Source organism: Lycium barbarum, chromosome 11 (assembly GCF_019175385.1).
Source record: "Lycium barbarum isolate Lr01 chromosome 11, ASM1917538v2, whole genome shotgun sequence".
Taxonomy (NCBI): domain Eukaryota; kingdom Viridiplantae; phylum Streptophyta; class Magnoliopsida; order Solanales; family Solanaceae; genus Lycium; species Lycium barbarum.
In genome coordinates, this window is record NC_083347.1 from 27069258 (window position 1) to 27089653 (window position 20396).

General features: G+C 35.2%; 1 protein-coding gene across 1 annotated transcript; it reads left to right on the plus strand.

Moving 5' to 3' along the window:
• The first annotated feature begins 14033 nt into the window (after nt 1–14033).
• Nucleotides 14034–14999, plus strand: LOC132619624 (uncharacterized). Its single transcript, XM_060334471.1, has one exon. It carries the CDS (start codon nt 14034–14036, stop codon nt 14997–14999), a length of 966 nt encoding a protein of 321 aa, XP_060190454.1.
• The last annotated feature ends 5397 nt before the right edge of the window (nt 15000–20396 follow it).

The window sequence follows — 20396 nt, forward strand, 5'->3', positions numbered from 1 at the left end:
TTTCTTCATTTCATACATGCCACCAAATGTACATGTACCTATTCTTTTTAGGACATGTGAAAAATCTAGACTCTATGGACATTCATATATATATTTTATAACAGGCTCAAATATATTAAACAACAACTAATATTAAAAAAAAATGCGGGTCCCATATTAAACACCAACCAAAGAAAAAAAGTGGACCCCATATTAACAAAATCAAGCAATATTAAAAAAAAAGTGAATCCCATATTAAAAAAATAAACAATGTTAAAAAAAAGTGCTTAGAAAATCAAACAATTAAATCAATAATGATGGATCCATTGTCACATGCGTATCAACCCATTAGTGGGAGCAAATGAAATTATTGTACAGCAACATACTTAAAATACTTATATATTAAAATAAGATAGGATTTAGTTACTTTTTCATTTTTTCCTGACTCTAATAAATGTGAAAAGAGATTAATGTCATAAAAGAAAAAATAATATTAAATGGAGATCAAATAATTAATAAGGTAAATTAGTGAAATTATAATTCTAATTGACGTTTCCTTAAAAAACCGTGTAAAAAACAACATGACAAGTAAAATGAGTTAAACAAAAAATATTTACTAAAAATTAAAAAATAGAAGTTCTTCATTTAAATAGAAAATCAAATTTCTACTTTTTTTCATTTTAAACATGTAAATTTAATATAATAATTTGAATTAGAATTATCCAAATAAAAATTTGATAAAAAAAATTATATGTATTACTTTGCTATTACTACTATATAGAAGAGCCGATTTATAGAGACAAGATCGTCGTCCGTGTACGGTCCTAATTTTTTATTTAAGGGCAAAAAAAATGACGTTTTATACTTTATATTACCAACTCTTCTAAAAAGTAAATAGAAATACTTTATTACATTTCTATTTTCTACTATATAGAAGCATCGGTTTACCCATGCTTCGTCGACAGTCACTCTTAAAAAAAACAAAAGGTGGACCCTACCCTCTCCAAACTCATGAAAAAAAAGTGGACCCCACCCTCTCCAAACTAATGGAAAAAAAAAGTGGACCCCATATTAAAAAAAAAAAAAGGCAATGTCAAAAAAAAAAATGTGCACCCCATATATTAAAAAATCAAACAATATTCATGTAATTCCCAAAGTATCTCCATCAAGTCAATAATAGTGGATTTATTGCCACATGCATATTAACCCATTAGTGAGAGCAAATGAAATTATTGCACAGCAAAAAACATGGACTCCATATTATTATTTTTCTTCAAAATATTTAATTGTTGTATTTGCTATTCCGCCATGTCATTTATTTGTTATGTTTACTAAAATAAATATACTTAAAATATATATATTTAAAAAATAAGATACAATTTAATTACTTTTTTATTTTTATTCTTACTCTAATAAATGTGAAAAGAGATTAATATCAAATGAAGATCAAATAATGAATAAGGTAAATTAGTCAAATTATAATTCTAATTCATGTTTCCTTAAAAAACCATGCAAAAGACAACATGACAAGTAAAATGAGTTAAACCGAGAATATTTACCAAAAATTAAAAAATAGCATTTCTTCGTTTAAATAGAAAATTAATTTCTACTTTGTTTCGTTTTAAACATGTAAAATTAATTTAATAATTTGAATTAGAATTATCCAAATCAAAATTTGATAAAAGATAATCATTATTTTACACTTTTAAATTAATTGAATTAAAATTGAAGTATCAACTGATGCTTAAATATTGCTCAAAGAGAAGAAAATAGCTTTCTTTTAAACAAGTCTTCTCTTTTAAAAAGTATTAATAAATTTTCGTAGCAAACACGAATAAAATAAAGTTTTAGATACGGAGCACAAACTACAATGTTATATTAATCGTATTTTGAATATAGTGTGTGTGTGTGTATATATATATATATATATATATATATATATATATATATATATATATCACTATCTAAACACAACTACATAGACATAGATACACTATAATCCGAAGTGTTGGGCCCGTGCTGCAGGCCATCTAGTTATATTTTTAAAGAGATGGTACATAAGAGACAAAAGAAAGAAATGTCTAGTGGTGTCAAACTATACATATTATAAATAACGGGAAAAAAAAGAAAGGTTAAAGCTGCAGCTAAGCCCGTCAACCGGTTCGGTTTTATCGATTCAAACCGGTAACCGGATCGGTAAAACCGGAACCGGTTAACCGTTTATTATTTACCGATCCGGTTTCAATTTTTTTGAAACCGGTGGAATTTAAAAAAAAAATAGTTTGTAGCCGTTGGCAGGCTTGGGCCCCAATGGACCGTTGGACAACGGTCCATTTGCAAAAATGGTCGTTGCCAAACGGTCCCCAACTCATTTCCCCCCCCCCCTCCCCCCCCCCCCCCCCAAACCCCCCAAACTTTTTTGTTAACACTTTAACCCATCCTCCACCCCTATATAAACCCCTCTCCATTTCCATTTTAATCCACACCAATTCACTCTTCTCTTTCTCTCAAATTTCAATCTCTCTATTATAGTTACTTTGCCACAATTAGTCACTTTAAATTTCTCTCAAATAAATATTATAAAGTCTTATTATAGTTTCAATTATTAATTTTGCAATTATAATATTGTTGGTGGAGTTGGTGATTTTGCAACAATCCGAAGTAGCTTTGGTGGATTTGCAATTGCAGCCGCCTTCACTTTGTTAGAAATTAGTCCGGCAATTTGGTACCTTCGTTCCAACTCTATCTTTATTTTTCGCAATTTAATTTACGCAATTTAATTTGTTGCAATTCATTTTCTTGTGATTTAAATTAATTCTATTTAATAATGGCGAAGAGATTTAGACGTGGTGCCGGTAGTAGTGGTATTGTTAGGCGTTGTCTTAATGAGGAAACATTTGTGGAAGAAACACTTATTTAGGTATTGATATTGGTGGAAATAATCCACTTTTAGGTCATGAGGCAATACAACAACATTATACCGACACTTTTAATGAAATCGATGATGATGATGATCATCATGATGAAACACAACCCCCCGAAAATCCCATAAGAGATACATGTCCTGCACAATCACATACACAAGACAAACCGCCCAGAACTCGTAAGTCAACTGCTAAAATTTGAAAATTTATGACTAAGGATAGGGAAAGCCAAACAGCTAAATGTACCCTATGTGGACAAATATTTACTTTTAAGCAAGAAACTAGTAAGGATGGTGGAACGGGTACACTAAATGGTCATATGAGAAAGAAACATATGGATGTTTGGGGAGAGCAAACGGGTTCAAATGTGGGGGGTATTCAAATGACGATAGACCCACGAACCGGTAAAATTTTTAAGTATGACAAGAAAAAAGAGCGTGTAAAAATAGCTAAAATGGTAGCTTATAATTGTTTACCATTTTCCTTTCCTTCGGGTTTGGAGTTTGTTACTTACATTCAACGTTGTTATAATCCGTTATTTGAGGGTATTCCTATAAGTACTTGTAGAGCGGATGTTATAGATTTGTATAAAAAATATAGATTTTATTTGCGCCATGTATTTAATTCTTTAAATTGTAATGTTTCTCTTACCGCTGATTTGGGTCTTAGTCTTAACAAATTAGATTTTTTTGCTATTACATGTCATTGGGTTGATGACAATTGGGTTATGCAAACAAGAATTATAACTTTTTTATATGATGAAGGAAAAGGTCGTCACGATGGAAAATTTTTAGCGAATTCAATGTCTACTATTATGAGATTTTTTAACATTTATAGAAAAACACTTTGTATTGCTTTAGATAATGCTTCTAATAATACAAAGGCGATTGGTATTTTAAAAAGAGAACTAAAACCTCCGCTAAGAAATATTTTTCATGTAAGTTCTAGTTGTCACATTTTAAACTTAATTGTTAAAGATGGTCTTGTGTGTTTTGACGATTCTATTCAAAAAGTTAGAGATGCGGTTGCGTTTATTTTTTGTAATGCTAATAGGGGAAGAATTAGATATTTTAAGAATGCTTGTGTGGAAAATAACCTTAGACCTAGGAAAATTCAAGTAGAAATTGAGACTAGGCGGAACTACACTTACATTATGCTACAACAAGCATATGAGTATAGGATTCCCATACAATAAGTTCACAACAAATATAATATTAATAGTGATGATTGGTTAAATTTTACGGATTGGGAAGGTGTTAAGGAGTGTGTTGAACTCTTAGAAAAAATTTATAATGCAACTCTTGCTTTTTCTAAACAATTCTATCCCACGATAACCGGAATTTTAGCCTACTTAGCCGAAATAGCTAGAGTTTTACAAGAGTATAAATATAAACCCGGTTATCAAGCGGCTATTTTTGATATGACACCAAAATTTAAGAAGTATTTTTTTCCCATCCCAACTTTATTTATATTGGGTTCTCTTTTAAATCCTTGTTTAAAAGTGTCTTATACTAAAGCATTGGTTGGTTAAATTTATATATTTTTAGAAATTGAAGAGGGAGTTCAACCATCTTTAGCTGAAGCCGAAACCGCTATTGATGACGAGTTTAGAAAAGTTTTTACTCACTGTTCTAATTTGGAAGAACATGCTACACCCGTTGCTCCACGCCCTACTACTTCTCAAAGTAGCAAAAAGGGCTTGTCGGGTTTAAAAGTTTTACATTCACATCCAACTCCTTCTTGTAATGCAAACTTTGATGAATATAACTTTTATTTGATGCAGCCAAATGTGGATATCAAGGAACTAGATGAGCTGGATGTCTTAGCATGGTGGAAGAAATACAAGGCAAGTCATCCGATACTCTCAAAAATGGCTCGAGATATCCTTACGGTTCAAGTATCAACCGTGGCTTCGGAGAGTGCATTTAGCCAAGGAAGACAACAAATTGGAGACCATAGACACTCATTATCCGGCTTTAGCTTGCAGGTACTAGTTTGCATTCGCGATTGGATTAGATCGGAGCGACGCAACCAAAACTTAGAAGCGGAGGAAGGCGAAGAGGAAGAGATTGAAGATTTGATAGCAAGTGGACCGGATCAAATGGAAGACTTTGAAGATATCTCCATGGCCGAATATGATATGGGGGAAATTAACCAAATGATTGAGAATTGGTGATTTTATTCTACTATTTCTTTGCAACTCATGTATTATTTACAAGTTAAAAAAAATTACATCTTGCAAATACATGTTATCCAAGAATGAATAAAATATATGGCTCATTGAGATTTCTTCTATTTACTTGTGTTCATATTTTTACTTATATTAAGTTAGGAATATACCTAAAATATACTAAGAATATACTTATAATATACATCTACTTAAATTAAAAACTAGAAAGTTATATACTTGAAAAATAACTAAAATATACTAAGAATATACTTATAATATAAATATACTTAATTTATAAAATACGAATTTATAAACTTAGAAAAAAATTAAGCTATAAATAACTTAAGTTATAATATATAAGTATATATAGTATACATATAACTTAAACACACACACACACATATATATATATAAGTTATATAACCTAAGTATATTGAATATATATATATATATATATATATATATATATATATATATATATATATATATATATATATATATATATATATATATATATATATATATATATATATATATATACGTATATGCTGCCTGTATTGCTGTTAGTCAGTTAATATATAAACCTTACTTAGAGCCTGTTTGGATGGGCTTATGCCTATAAGCTACAAACAGCTTATAAGCTAAAAAAATAAGTTGGGGTAGTCTAACTTATTTTTTTATGCTGTTTTCGGCTTATAAGCTGCTTTAGATAAGCTAAGTCAAATGGGCCCAATTATTTTTTTTGAGTTTATTTTAAGCACAAAATGACTTTAAGCAGACCAGTCAAACACGCAAAAAAGCTGAAACAACTTATAAGCAACTTATAAGCCAATCCAAACGGGCTCTTATAAATAAATATAACACATGTAAGTATACCTACAATATACTAATAAATACTATAATATATATATAATATACAAAAAACAAAAAAGAGATTTTGCCACTTTTGAACCGGACCGGTAGGGGTGTTCATGGTTCGGTTTGGGTCGGTTATTGATTAAAACCATAACCAAACCAATTTAGTCGGTTTTTAAATGTCTAAAACCATAACCAAACCAAATAAAATAATAACCACCGGTTTGGTTATTGTCGGTTTGGTTCGGTTTGGTTGAATTTTTCGATTTATAATTAGCAGCCATGAGACTTATCAGTAAAACATTAAAAAGTTGAAAAAGACATGTCTTTTTTTTTGTTCAAACGATAACTTTTATTTATCGTTTAAGGTGGAACATACGTCATAGAAATATTTTCACTATTAGTGATACTGTCATACTCAAGTTACCCAAAGTTGCTAAACTATTACATATAGAGCTAAAAACTAACTAAGTAGTGGCTGCACCATTTTTGTCATCTTAATACACATACCTAGAAATAAAGTAGAGCATAGGAGCTTTTAGTTGTTGTTACAAACATACATATTAATTAAACATAAAGACTACCTAAAATTAAAATGAAAATATATGAAATAAAAAAACTTTGTGTAATGATCCCAAACTTTGGGGCAATACTTGCATTTTGTCCTCAATTCTCCCATTTTATTAAAAACACTTTGTGTAATGATCCCAAACTTGAGATGTTTTTCTATCATTATGTCCAGGGCTACGGTCTCGACTACAAAGAGTTGTTCTTTTCTGCCTTTTAGGAGGATTACCCACGGAAAAAGTATTAGGGTATTACCATGTGCTTGAGTTGCAGCAAATGCTGATGTTACTGAAGTATTTTCTATAGGAACCTCCAAATCTACAACGTCTGTCCTTTTCATATGAAAAATATTAGAATTTTAGGACCCATTCAGACAAGAAAAAAGAAAGTTATAAATTCGGGAAAAAAAGAAGAAACAACCTAAAATCAAATGGCTGACAAAGAAAGGCTAAAAATTTAAGTTAAAGACATTAGACTCTAATGTGACCTTCTGTTAGTAGGTTTACACTTAACACTTAAAGAGTTAAAAGACTTAAAGACATGGGCTTCGACATATTCTTAAAAACATGGGCCTTAAACAATCATGTGAAATAAGTAGACCAAAAATCAAATTAATGATTTAAAGGTATAAAATATTTATAATTATTTATGAAAAGCTAATATTATATATATAAATAATTATAAAATTTATATATATAATTTATCGGTTTGGTTCGGTTATTTATTCGGTTATTTTTTAATATAACCATAACCAAACTAAATATTATCGGTTTTTAAAATTTATAACCAAATCAAACCAAACCAAACCAAATGTCAGTTTTTTTATTCGGTTTGGTTAAATTTTCGGTTTGGTTTTGGTTTTAACCAAAACCGTGAACAGCCCTACGGACCGGTCTGGTTTCGGTTATTTAACCGGTAAACCGGAACCGGTGGACTAGAAACCGGCCGTTTTGTTAACCGATTACCGGTCCGGTCCGGTTCAAACCGGTTAACGGGATTAGCTGCAGCTGTACCCCGAAACCAAACATCACCGACAAGCTACAATTTTTAAACTTCATCTTCAACCTCTAGCCGGGTCAATGTGACCCGGTTTACAGACTCAGTTCAAGTACACCATTCCAGACTTCGAAATTAAATTTTAAAAACATAGAAATGTTTGAAAATCAATTTTCATATGGTTTCTATCATCAGTTTGCTTCAAAAGTTTCAAAAACAGATCTGAAAATTGAGACCCATTTTGAAGGTTTTTTGCAAATTTCGAACACCAAACAAGGCAGAGGTAAAACGATCGCTCTGATGCCAAATGTAAGTTAATTTACATTATTCAGAGCAAAACGCAGCGGAAATAATAGATCGACATACCTCCAGCCATCATTGGGAAGTCGTCGGTCGTGTCTCCTTCTTCCGGCGAGTCCTTTCTACTCGAAGGAACTTCTAAGCACTCAAAACCTCACTCTTAGATGGTATGGAGTCAAAAGAAGTAATAAGCTTAGGGACCCTTGAACTAAAATGCAGAATATATAACTGTGCTTCCATCAAGGACGGTTTTCAGCAGTTGCAAGAGGTTATGGGAAGTTTTGAGTTACTAACCTTTAGAATAGTGAGTGGATCCTTGTCTTAGGGACCACTTCAGCAAAATGCTTACATTCTATTCCATGTGTTGTGAAAAGAAATTTGAAAGACATTTTATACGAATTTGATGTCCGAATTTAAATATTGATACTTTGGGCATTACCATTGACAACAATGTCATACTAAATTGCCTAGAATACTTCATTTAAAATGTGGGGTGTTTGATTTATGAATAAAAGTCAATATTGGACTTAGTCTCTATTACAATTTTGAAGAAACTTGAGATATAAATTGATTTAAATTGTGTAGTTCTTCAACTCCCACAAATCATTGGTGGGTATTGACATGACAACAGATGAATTTATACTTGGTTCAATTTTGGTGACGACTAGTTAATTGAATTACTAACCTGATAGTTGGTCATGTGTCGTTTTAGAAATATTGTATTCATTTGTGAAAGGGTGTCACTTGAAATGTTATGTTCTCTCATGTAAAGATCTCACTTGAGAGATTCTGACTTTCATAATAAAATTTCAAGTATTTAGTATTATTTGAAAATGACACTTAAAATGTTTAAAGTGTGGGGTTGATTAGCTTATGATTGATAGCCAATAATATTTGAAGAAGTTTAAGATGTAAAATTTTTATTCAACTCCCACAAAATATATCCTTGATGTGGTAGTGAATTTACAACTTGACAATTTTGGTGATGATTAGCTTTTGAAACTATCAATTTGATGATTAGGATATAAGCCTTCCTATAAATATTGTGTTCTTTCATAAAAATTGAGACTTTTTATGAAAAGATGTATCTGTTGAAAGATAACGTTTTTGTATAGATATGACCATAAGAAGGTGTAGTAGTACATTGGTATATAAGTAGTACTGAACCAACAGATGATAATGACCAAATCCATACAAGTTGGATTTGTATCATGAATGATGGTGCAATAATTCATGCACATCAAAATAGACTGGTATTTCACAGTGGAATAAAAATATTTAGCATACAGATGCTTGAAAAGAAGCGGAATGGTTGAGAAATATGCTATTAAAATGTTGTGGCCATAACTGATGCATCCATTCTAAGATATTTATCTATGTAATGAAGCTACGATAAGAGTAGCCAAAAATTGGATATACAATGAAAAGTATATGCATAAGTGTATGCGACATGCCTATGTAAAAGATATTTTTTCAATCTGTCATGAAAACAATTTATGTTGATCTTGCAAGATTTAGTTAGAAGAAATGTAGTATAAATAAATTGCAAGGGAATAAGGCTAAAACCCTTAAACTAAACACAAGTAACGGGAACCCAACTTTGAGTTAGTATACAATCTAACAACACAAGTTCAACGGGTAATAACAAGTGACTTTGTATTGCTAAAGCACGAGTCTACTATTTTAGAGTCTTGATTCTGATGTACTGCATACTGCTATGCGAGGAGTTAAGGAGTTGTTAAATTCCTGAAATAACAGGGTATACTGACAAACTTCATAGTGCAAATTGTTACGAGAATAGGTTGAATTTATTATTAATGAAATTAGTAAATGTCTATAGTACCAGAGACATTGTAGTTAAATTTCATCTATATAAATATTGAAGTGGTGCCGCGTCAAAGCAAGACCTAAAGGGTTGATCTTGTAAGTATTCATGGAATCAGGATGAGCAAATGGCCATAAATGTGCTCACGCAAAATACTGAGTTTTCTACGCTACTAAATAATATTATGTGTGTGATATTTTCGGTTTTGACACATGGAGTTGTGGTTCGAATCTTTAAAGATACCAACAACTTCGTCAGAACTTTAAAGTGCTTATACTAATGAAAGTTCAAATCTATTATAACATACTCTCCGGTATGCATAATATTATGAGAAATATTACAAACTAGTGGGGATCGTTAGATAGTTTATAATATAAGAGGTCTTAAATTGAATACACACATCTGTTAGTGAGAAGACATGACTATTCTAAAAAGTGATCTCTCAAATTCTATAAAAATAAGGACACTCTTGAAATAGCATATAGAAAATCTGCATTTATAAACATGAGCTTTGTTGTATCCTGAATGGAATTGCTTATATTTCCCCCAATTTGTATACGGGTAATATCTTTTTAAGGAAACTCGATTTATCTTCAATTATATTTACCTATTTTTCTAACAAATTGATCATATTATAAGGTGTAAATCAGCTCGTGAAATATGGAGCACCCCAAATTGGATGTTCAAAAAGAAGGATGAATCTCGACTACCGATATTGGAGAATGAATTGGCTAATAGCACTCAAGGTATTTTTTCAATTGCCTAGTATTTTATTTAAGATTATTCGGAGATCTCTCTATTAAATCTGGACGAGGCTATCTATGAAACACGAATAAGAAGAATTATTATTCGTGATTTAAAGTCAGAATATACTCCTTTTGTTACATCAATTTACGGCGGACTACAAGGGACATAAATAGAAGGCTTTAACTCAACTTTTGGGACTTTTGCCTCTTTCTCTCTTTCTTTCTCTACGATAGAAGACTCACAATCTTGGGAGCATGTCACCATTTTGCTACCCAAGTTCAAGCTAAGAAGAAGAGAGCTCTGGAGTTGTGGAACTTACTCTTAACTTTCTCTCTCTTTTTTTTTTTTTTTTTGTCAATGATGTATGTAATGCTTGTTTTCATCTTTGCTAGGTTGAACTACATTATGGAGTAGACTTTCTTGTTGGGATATTGATGAATCTTGGTGTATTAGGGTGTGTTCGGTATGGAGTGTTACGCCCTATTTTGATCGGGTCCAAAATAGTTTGCAACTTCCCAGTTCTTCTAACTGGTTTAAAAAGGGTTAGAGTCGTCACCTTATTTTTTTTTTTTAAGGAAAATCAGGAAACCTAAATGCATTTGTGTGTCTACTCCATTTTAGTTCACAAAACCTATGAGATTCTAGATAAGGGTTTTATTTATCCCGAGGGGAAGGTATTAAGCAACCCTCAGAGCTTATCCGAAGACAGTCCTTAGACTTAGTTTAACTGAACACTAGAGGGCGATTATCTATCTGTTTATCATTGTTATTACCTGTTTTTAAAATGTTATGACTTCATGAAAAGCTACACTAAGTGATAATATACTAAGTATATACAGTGTATAAAAAATGTATTTATATCAAGTATCAAGTACTCATAGAGAATGCATAGTAAAAAAAAAACAATATATAAAAGAGTATAAAGTGAATGTACCTCGTAGGTATAAAAGTATATCTGTTAGTACAAGGAGTGTATATATATGTTAGTGTAAATAGTATATAACTATATTAAGAATATATTTAAAAAATGTAAGACTATGTAAAAATAAATATATCAAGGATATAAAGAATGTACGTCAATGTAATGTGCGTCTATGAATATTAAAAGAATGTATGTATATTAAACATATAAAGAACATATTTCAAGTATAAAAGAGTGTATATCAAATATAAAATGTCTAAATAATTGTATAACTAGGTATATTAGTGCATAAAGAATGTAAAAATAATCTACGGATCTTCGTTGGTGAAAAGAGTTTATATAATAAAATTATTAAGAAAAGTGAAATTGATCTGACTTGTTTCTACCGTTTAGTTAAAAAGAGTGTTCATTTAATGAATATCCTATCAAAAGAATACGGAACAAAAGGATAGTAAAAATTTTGGTAAAAAATTAGTATAGGAATTATGTATAAAAAAAATGTGTGAAAATATATTACTCCTTTAAAGAATGAAAGATTTGTAAATGGACGGCCTAGTATTAACGTGGCGTCAAAAATGTAGATTTAACTTAACTAAAATATGTATTAGTGTATACGAAACAATATAAAATGTATCGTATTAAAAGTGTATAAAGAGTATAAAATAAAGGATGGACTAGTATTTTTGCCTAAACGCCAAAAGTGTGAATTAATTTAACAAAGTATTTATACCAAGTCAATTTAATCTAGTTATGAAAGTATTGACGGCCAAAATCTTGCCTAAAGCGAATGACAATTTTAAGTTCAACAAACAAGGCGACAAGTAAATAAATATATCAACCCGTCATTCCAAAAATAAAGTTTCCACTATACTATGAGTTTATGTTTGTACATTTATATAAAAAAAATGCGGAAAGTAAATACAAACAGTGATTCGATGAAGTCTTCGGGTTCCTTCCGAGTGTCGTCTTCGGGATGTATCTCCGAGTACCTGTATAAACACTTAGTAAAAGTGTTAGTAAGAGAATAAATGACTATCGAATGAATTAAAGAAATAATGAATAAACTTAAAATAAAAACCCGTCTTTTGTACATGGAGGCCTTAGAAATCGACGAAAATTTCTTCATCGGCCATTTGGGTGTAGTATTTGCAAATTAGTTTAAATAAAATGATACGAGGGGTGAAAGTGTCAACAACAATCTCGAGTAGCGCGATCCTAGCGAGTCGACCGAGGAAGATTAAACACAGTACCAATGGCTACCGGAGAAGTATTTTCCGAGCACAAAACCAATATTTATTTAGCAAAAAATAACGTATAGCAGTCCAAAAGAGCAGTGACACAGTGCAAATAGTTGGAAACAACTCAAAGAACATCACATAATGGAAACAACGGTCAACAAAGATGGAGCCAACGACGAGGGTCGTGAACAGTCGGGAAAACGTAAAGCGATGCACAATCAACCCGAAAACAACAATAATCAGCGGGTACAGTTAAGGGGGGAACAACTCAAACAGTGCATAACCAGTCCCAACACATCCAAGAGAAATACATTTGCAAAACGAGCAATAAAAATAGAAGTACAAAGGGAAGAGAGGAGCGAAAATGAAGCAGGTCATGTGGAGGTAGCCTATTAACGGCGTTTTTCTGGTCACGTGGTGGTTTTTGGTCATTGGTGGCTGGATTTCGCGGTGGCATTGGTCAGTGACGGAGGGAGTAGAGTAAGGCGGTGTGGTTGCTGTGATGACAGCGTGAGGAGGGAAAAGGGGCTGGAGGGGCAGCGAAGTGGCGGGGAAGGGCGGCGTGGTTGTGGTGAACGAGAAGACGAGAGGGATGTAGAGAGGAGGAAAGGAAGGAGCAGGGGCAGTGCATCGTTGGTGGTGGCTGTTTCGCGGCTGCTCCAGTTCACCGGAGCAGCAAAAATAGAGACAAAGGGGGTTGTGCGGTGGTTGTGGTTGTTTGGTGGAGGTGTGGTGAGGAAGATGAAGGGGCGAGACTGTGGTGTTTACGGGTTGCTGCTGGTGGTGGAGGTATTTTGGAGTGTCGCTGGAGCTCCGAGTTCCGGCGTAGAGGCGGCGGCGGCGCGTAAAAAGGATGGAGAGAAAATGAAGTGTTTAGGGTTTTGTTTTGTTGGAAGAGAGGGGCCAAATCTGAAAATTTTGTATTGTGCGGAATAAAACCCCTCCCTTTTCTTTATAGTATAAAATAGCCCCTACTATTTTCCAAAATAAAAGAATGCACCCCCTTGTCCCCTTTTAAAATGTATTAACCAATAGATCAAGAACCCAACCCATCACCTTAAATGTCAACTTTTAAAAAAGTGACGAGACCTTGACTTGATCGAATTTTTTCTCTGCGTTTAAAAATTAATTGCTCTGATTTTCTCTACACTGACGGACTGTACTAGAATATAGTTAACTAATACATGTATAAATAATAATGTAAGTATAAAATATAAATATTAATGTATAAGATATAAAAATGTACTGCTATAAAATTAAGAAACAATTATAAATTGCATGTTAATAATTAATATTAGCATAACCTGCGCCTCCGAGATCGGCCATGGCCAAAGGGCGGGGACGAGGAAGGGGACGACCAAGGAAAGAGCCTCTCACGGCGTTTGGTAGGTCTGATGAACCAATAACACAAGCGGTAGACCAGAATCAAGGGAAGCGGGTGGTAACTGCTACCCCGGCAATGGACCAAAGTTCAACGAGCAAAAAGGGGCAATCGTAGAAGACGCCAACGATGATTGAAGACAGTACGGCAGCTAGTTCCTCCAAGGGGACTGCTCGAATCTTAGAAATGGGTATGCTGACTCCACAACCTACAGTACTGTCAAGGGCGGAGATAACCCCAATCGAAACAAATCATGTGACAACTAAACAAGGAAAGTCGGCTGTACCAGAGCAGGAGCAACCACCCCCACAAAGAGGATGGACGAATCAATTTGCTGGCAATCGCAGTGCGAAAAATGGCATGGCATTATCCTTTATCCCACCAGAAATGGTAAATGGCAAAGTTGTGGTGAAAATGGTGCAAGCTGAAATTGAACAAGAAATTGAAAAGTGGAGTAGGGTATTAATTGTGTATGTAGTAGGGGAGACTCCAAGCTACAATTATATGAAGAGATTCATAGGGCAAACATGGGCATCAGTGAGTGAACCAGCAGTCTATTACCATGATGGTGGGTATTACATTGTTAGGTTTCAATCAAAAGATGAGATGAATGAAATCCTATACTCAGGGCCATATTCTATTAATAATAAACCTCTGATTATCAAGCCCTGGGCCCCAGATTTTGACCTCAATGATGAGTTCTTGACAGAGATACCATTGTGGGTTACATTCCCTAAGCTGCTAATGAGCTTTTGGAGTTGTCCAGCGTTGAGTAGGTTGGCTAGTGCCATTGGGATACCTCTGTATGCAGAAGAATGTACAACTAAACAGACCAGAGTATCATATGCTAGAATGTTGATCCAAGCAAATGTTACTAAGCCGCTACCTGATACAGTCACCATTTATGATACAAAGGGAAGAGAACTGGAACAAGGTATAGAGTACAACTGGAAGCCGGAATATTGTGAAGCTTGTCACCAAATTGGCCATGTATGCAGACCTAAACAGCATGATAACCATCAGCATTATGAACAACCTCGAAGAAAAAGAAGAATAAAAAGAATACAACAACCGAATGATGGCCAATCTGTGTAACCAGCTAAGGCGCCGGAGCAAACAAAAGTGCCAGTACAAAATAGATTTGCTCAAATGTGGAAAGCTAAGGATGGGGAAATGGATAGGCAAGGACCATAGGTAGGAACAAGCAGCACCAACTCAGTCCAGCCTGCTCCTCAACAACATTTTAAGGAGGCAAATACACAGAACCAAAACTTGAATGAGATACAAGTGACCAAGCAGGCCCAACAGGAGCAACAACATCTCCTACAACCTGCACCAACTCAGCAGATTACAATGCCAGTTGGGTCATCAAGCGATCAGGCTGCAGTACCAACAGACTAGGGGAATCTACGAGATATGAGAAGTCCTGTGCTCACCTGCCCAGAGGAGTTTCCTGAATTACCAGCAGCAACAACCAAGCAAAAGAAAGGTGAAGGAAAAGGGGGGCAAATGAGGATACTAACTAACCCACTGAGAAGTGGGAAGCAAATTACTCCTTCATGACTTGGCTAGTGTGGAATGTTAGGGGGATAAATAAGAGATATAAACAAAGAGAATTAGCATCTTACATGAGAAAAAGAAACATCAAATTAGTTGGGTTCATTAAAACAAGAGTTAAGGAAAATAAAGTAAAGCAGGTGAGTAATGCCATTATGCAAGGGTGGGGGATACAATATAACTATCAACAAGCCCAAAATGGGAGACTGTGGCTAGTATGGGATACTACTATGTATGTGGTGGATATACTCAAGGTTGAGGCACAACTTATTCACGCAAAGGTGAAAGACAGACACTCAGCTTTTGAGTCGGAGTTTACACTGGTGTATGGATATAATTCAATAGAACAAAGAAGGACACTCTGGAGTAGTCTAAATGGACTGGGCCAAGGTATTCGTATTCCTTGGATAGTTAGTGGTGATTTCAATGCCATGCTATACCCCCAAGATAGACTATTTGGCAATCCCCTAACTTTAAATGAGCTTAAAGATTTTAGAGAATGTGTACATCAGTTACTGCTGAATGAACTGCCTTGGAAAGGAGACTACTACACATGGACTAACAAGCAACAAGGGATAGATAGAGTATGTAGTCGACTAGATAGAACATTGGGCAATGACTTATGGATGCTGCAATGGGGCCATATACACACTGAATATGACATGCCATTGTTCTCTGATCATAATCCTATGCTCATCACTATAAAGACATCTAACTGGGCACCTAAAATCCCTTTTAGGTTCTTTAATGTATGGGCTGAACATGAAAAGTTCAATACTATTGTCACTAAGGGATAGCACACTCAGTTCAGTGGTGAGACTATGAAGAATATATGGCTGAAACTGAAAAATCTCAGAACAAGATTCAAGGAACTAAATGCTGCTGAATTTAAGGGAATTACTCACAAAATAGAGCAAGCAAGATCCGAACTCAAAGCTGTACAGGAAGAAATGAGGATTCAGTACTCAGACCAGATGCAAACTCAGGAGAAAAATCTCATCCAACAATTAGAGAAATGGCTACTTATGGAGGAGAGTGCAATGAGGCAGAAATCAAGGATACAATGGATGAAACTAGGGGATCAAAATACGAAATACTTTACAGCTGTGGTAAAAGAAAGGAGCACGAAGAAGCATATATGTGAGCTTCAATCACTGAGTGGTACGAAGCTAACAACACCTGCTGCTATTCAAGAAGAAATTATCAACTTTTACAAAAGTTTGATGGGCTCAGCTGCGAATACATTGCCAGCAGTGAACAGAACTATTATGCAGCAAGGCCCCCAACTGAATCATGACCAGAAAATGCTACTATGTGCACAAGTCACAGAACTTGAAATCAAAGAAAGCCTATGGTCTATTGGTGAGGACAAATCTCCTGGGGTGGATGGATATAATGCTTGCTTCTTTAAAAGAGCTTGGGAGTTTGTTAAAGGAGACATCATCTATGCGGTTGAGAAGTTTTTTTAGACAAGCAAACTGTACAGAGCTATAAACTGTACGGCCATAACACTTATACCAAAAACTGAGTGCCCAGCTACAGTGAAAGAATTCAGGCCAATTGCATGTTGTACAGTCCTGTACAATATTATCTCAAAGCTGCTAGCTACCAGATTACAAAAAGTCATACCTTCAATTATATGCAATGCTCATGATGGGTTCATTCCAGGTAGACAGATTGCTGATAATGTGATCCTAGCCCATGAACTGGTCAAGGGGTATACTAGAAAAAACACCTCCCCTAGGTGTATGATTGAGATCGACCTAAAGAAGGCCTATGACTCAGTAGAATGGATATATCTTGAACAGGTTATGGAGGGACTTGGTTTTCCTCAGAAGTTCATGAGGTGGACACTAGAGTGTGTAAAGACAGTTAACTACTCAATCATTATCAACGGTGAGCCTACTCCTCCTTTTGATGCTGCAAAGGGACTTAGATAAGGGGACCCCATATCCCCTTTTCTGTTTGCCATTGCCATGGAATACCTAAGTAGGGGACTGAACTCATTGAAAAATCACTCAGGCTTTAAGCACCACCCCAGATGTGCAAAACTAGGCATAACACACCTTAGTTTTGCCGTTGACCTGCTATTATTTGCTAAGGGTGATCTAGAGTCAACTGCGGCTTTAAAACAAGTATTTGAAATGTTTTCTACTTCCTCTGGTCTTCAATCTAATATGGAAAAGAGTTCTGTCTACTTTGGAGGTGTGCAGCAATCTATAAGAGAGCAAATACTCCAACAGTTGGGATTTGGGCATGGCGAAATGCCATTCAGGTATCTGGGAATCCCCTTATCCACCAAGAAGATGTCCATCTTACAATGGCAGCCACTCATTACTAAAATGGTTGCTAGAATATCTTCTTGGACTGCAAAACAACTTTCATATGCAGGCAGAATTCAGCTGGTGCAATCAGTCTTATTTGGTATTCAGGCTTTCTGGGCACAACTATTTCAAATTCCCTCTAAGGTAATGAAAGCTATTGAGGCTCACTGTAGAAGTTATGTGTGGCCAGGGATGAATTCTATTACGAAAAAGGCCTTAGTGTCTTGGGACAGGCTGTGTACCCCCAAATGTGTAGGAGGCTTAAATCTTATTAATTTACACGTGTGGAACAAAGCTGCTCTTCTTAAAAAGTTCTGGGACCTGGCCCACAAACAGGATAAAATGTGGATTAAATGGGTGCATATGTACTACTTAAAAAACCAACAGCTGGAAAATTTCACCATGCCTAAGCAGGCCAGCTGGATGCTAAGAAAGATCTTGGTAACAAAATATACTTGGAGTGAACTACAGCAGCCACTTAAAGCTGGCAAGAGTATAGTAAGACAAATATATCTACAACTCTTGGAATATAATGAGATAGTGCCATGGAAATGCATGATGTTCAGGAATGCAGCAAGGCCTAAAGCTATTTTAACGCTGTGGCTCCATATTCAAGATAGACTCCTTACAAAAAATAGACTGATGGCATGGGATATGGACATTGAACCTAAATGCATATTCTGTGATGCATTGCTGGAAACTAGAGATCATTTGTTTGTGCTGTGTCCCTTCGCATGCTCCATGTGGACTAGACTATTTGGTTGGTTACAGAAAGATTATCCAGGACCTGTAACTTGGAACACTCACCTACAGTGGATAATTAAAAGTAGCAAGGGGAAATCTCAAGCTGCGCAAGTAGTGAAAATGGTTTATACAGAGGGTGTCCATGCCATATGGATAGAGAGAAAACAAAGGCAATTTGAGCAAGCGAGCAGATCGGTGGAAGCAGTTGCAAAGGAAGTGGCAGTTACATGTAACATCAGGGCACCACCTGGTATTCAGCAACTCCTAAGACACTACATCTTCTAGCTACTAGATAGGATATATAGTCTATGTGTCCCCCTGCTATGATCTCAACAGTTTGTACCTCCCATGATATTGGAGGCCTGCGCTAACCCCCCCCCCCCCCTCCCCCCCCCCCCCCTATTTTCTTAACAGAAATGGTTAGGTGTTTTTCTTACTTGAGACAGCAGACTGTGTTATGTCTAGCTATGGAATGGTAATGATCCTTTTTGGCAATTAATAAAGCTAAGTTAATTACCAAAAAAAAATTATTAATTGCACAAAAAATGGTAGTATTCGTTGTACATGTGCAAAAATAATGATTCTTGAAAAATGACAATAAATTGATAAAACTCCTAAAATGAGGACAATTATCAATAAATCATCAAAAATGTAAAAAAAAAAAAATGTGTAAAAAGCTATTTCGTGCTCTTTAACGAATCAGGACCACACCGAAACATTAATTTCAAACACAGCGAGCTAAAATTAGGTGTCAACATGGAGGAAAATGTTTTCCAAGGAAAATATTTTCCTAGAAAATAAGTGAATTTCTTACTTATTTTCTCATTTTCGTTTGGTTGATAGAAAAGGTTTTTCGGAAAATACTCATCCAAGCCTCACCAACTCCAACCCAACCCCATACCCCCAACCCCACCCACACCCCACTCCCACCCACCCACCTACGCTCCCAACCCCCTCCCCCTCAAAAAAAAATTTCTTTTGATTTTTTTTTTTGCACCCCCACCCCAACCCTCACCAACTCCAACCCAACCCCATACCCCCACCCCCCACTCACACCCCACACCCACTCACCCACCCCTACTCCCCCACCCCCCTCATTTTTTTATTTATTTTTTATTTTTTTCACCCCCACCCCCACTCACCCACCCCTTCCCCCCGCACCCTACCCCCCCTCCCCCATCCACGCACCCTCTCCCACAATTCTTTTTTAAAGTTTTTAAAAAAAAAATTTAAATTTTCTACACTATCACATCCCCCATCACCCCCCCCCCCCCCCCTCCCCCCTTGCATGGAACCCATACCACACCAACACCCCCCTCCCCAACCCTAACATTTTCTTTTGAAGTTTTTTATTTTCTTTTGCGGGTTTCTACACCCTCAGACACCCCCTACCGTAAAAAAAAAATCTTTTCACCACACACCCCCACGCCCCACGCCCCCCCCCCCCCCCAAAAAAATACTCTATCACCCCTTCCAAAAGTTTTAATTTTTAACCACACAAACATTCAATTTTTATAATTGTCAACTTTTTTTCAATTTTGTTTTGGGGGGGGGGGGGGGGGAGGGGGGAGGGAGGGGTTGAGTTGGGTAGGGTGAGGGGATGGGCGAGGGGTAGGGTGCGGGGTGGTGTGGGGTGCAAAAAAAAAAGTCAAAACTTTTTTTTTCAAAAAAAATACTCCCTCCGTTTCAATTTATATGAACCCATTTGATTGGGCACGACATTTAAGAAAGAGGGAAGACTTTTAAAACTTGTGGTTCAAAATAAGCCTTGAAAATTTGTGTGGCTGTAAATCATTCATAAAGTGTATTTATATTTTCAAATTAGGAAAGAGGTCATTCATTTTGGCACGGACTAAAAAGGAAATAG

What these genes read in the sequence shown, in the direction of transcription:
- LOC132619624 (XM_060334471.1), top strand. Translation starts at nt 14,034, where the DNA reads ATGATTGAAGACAGTACGGCAGCTAGTTCCTCCAAGGGGACTGCTCGA.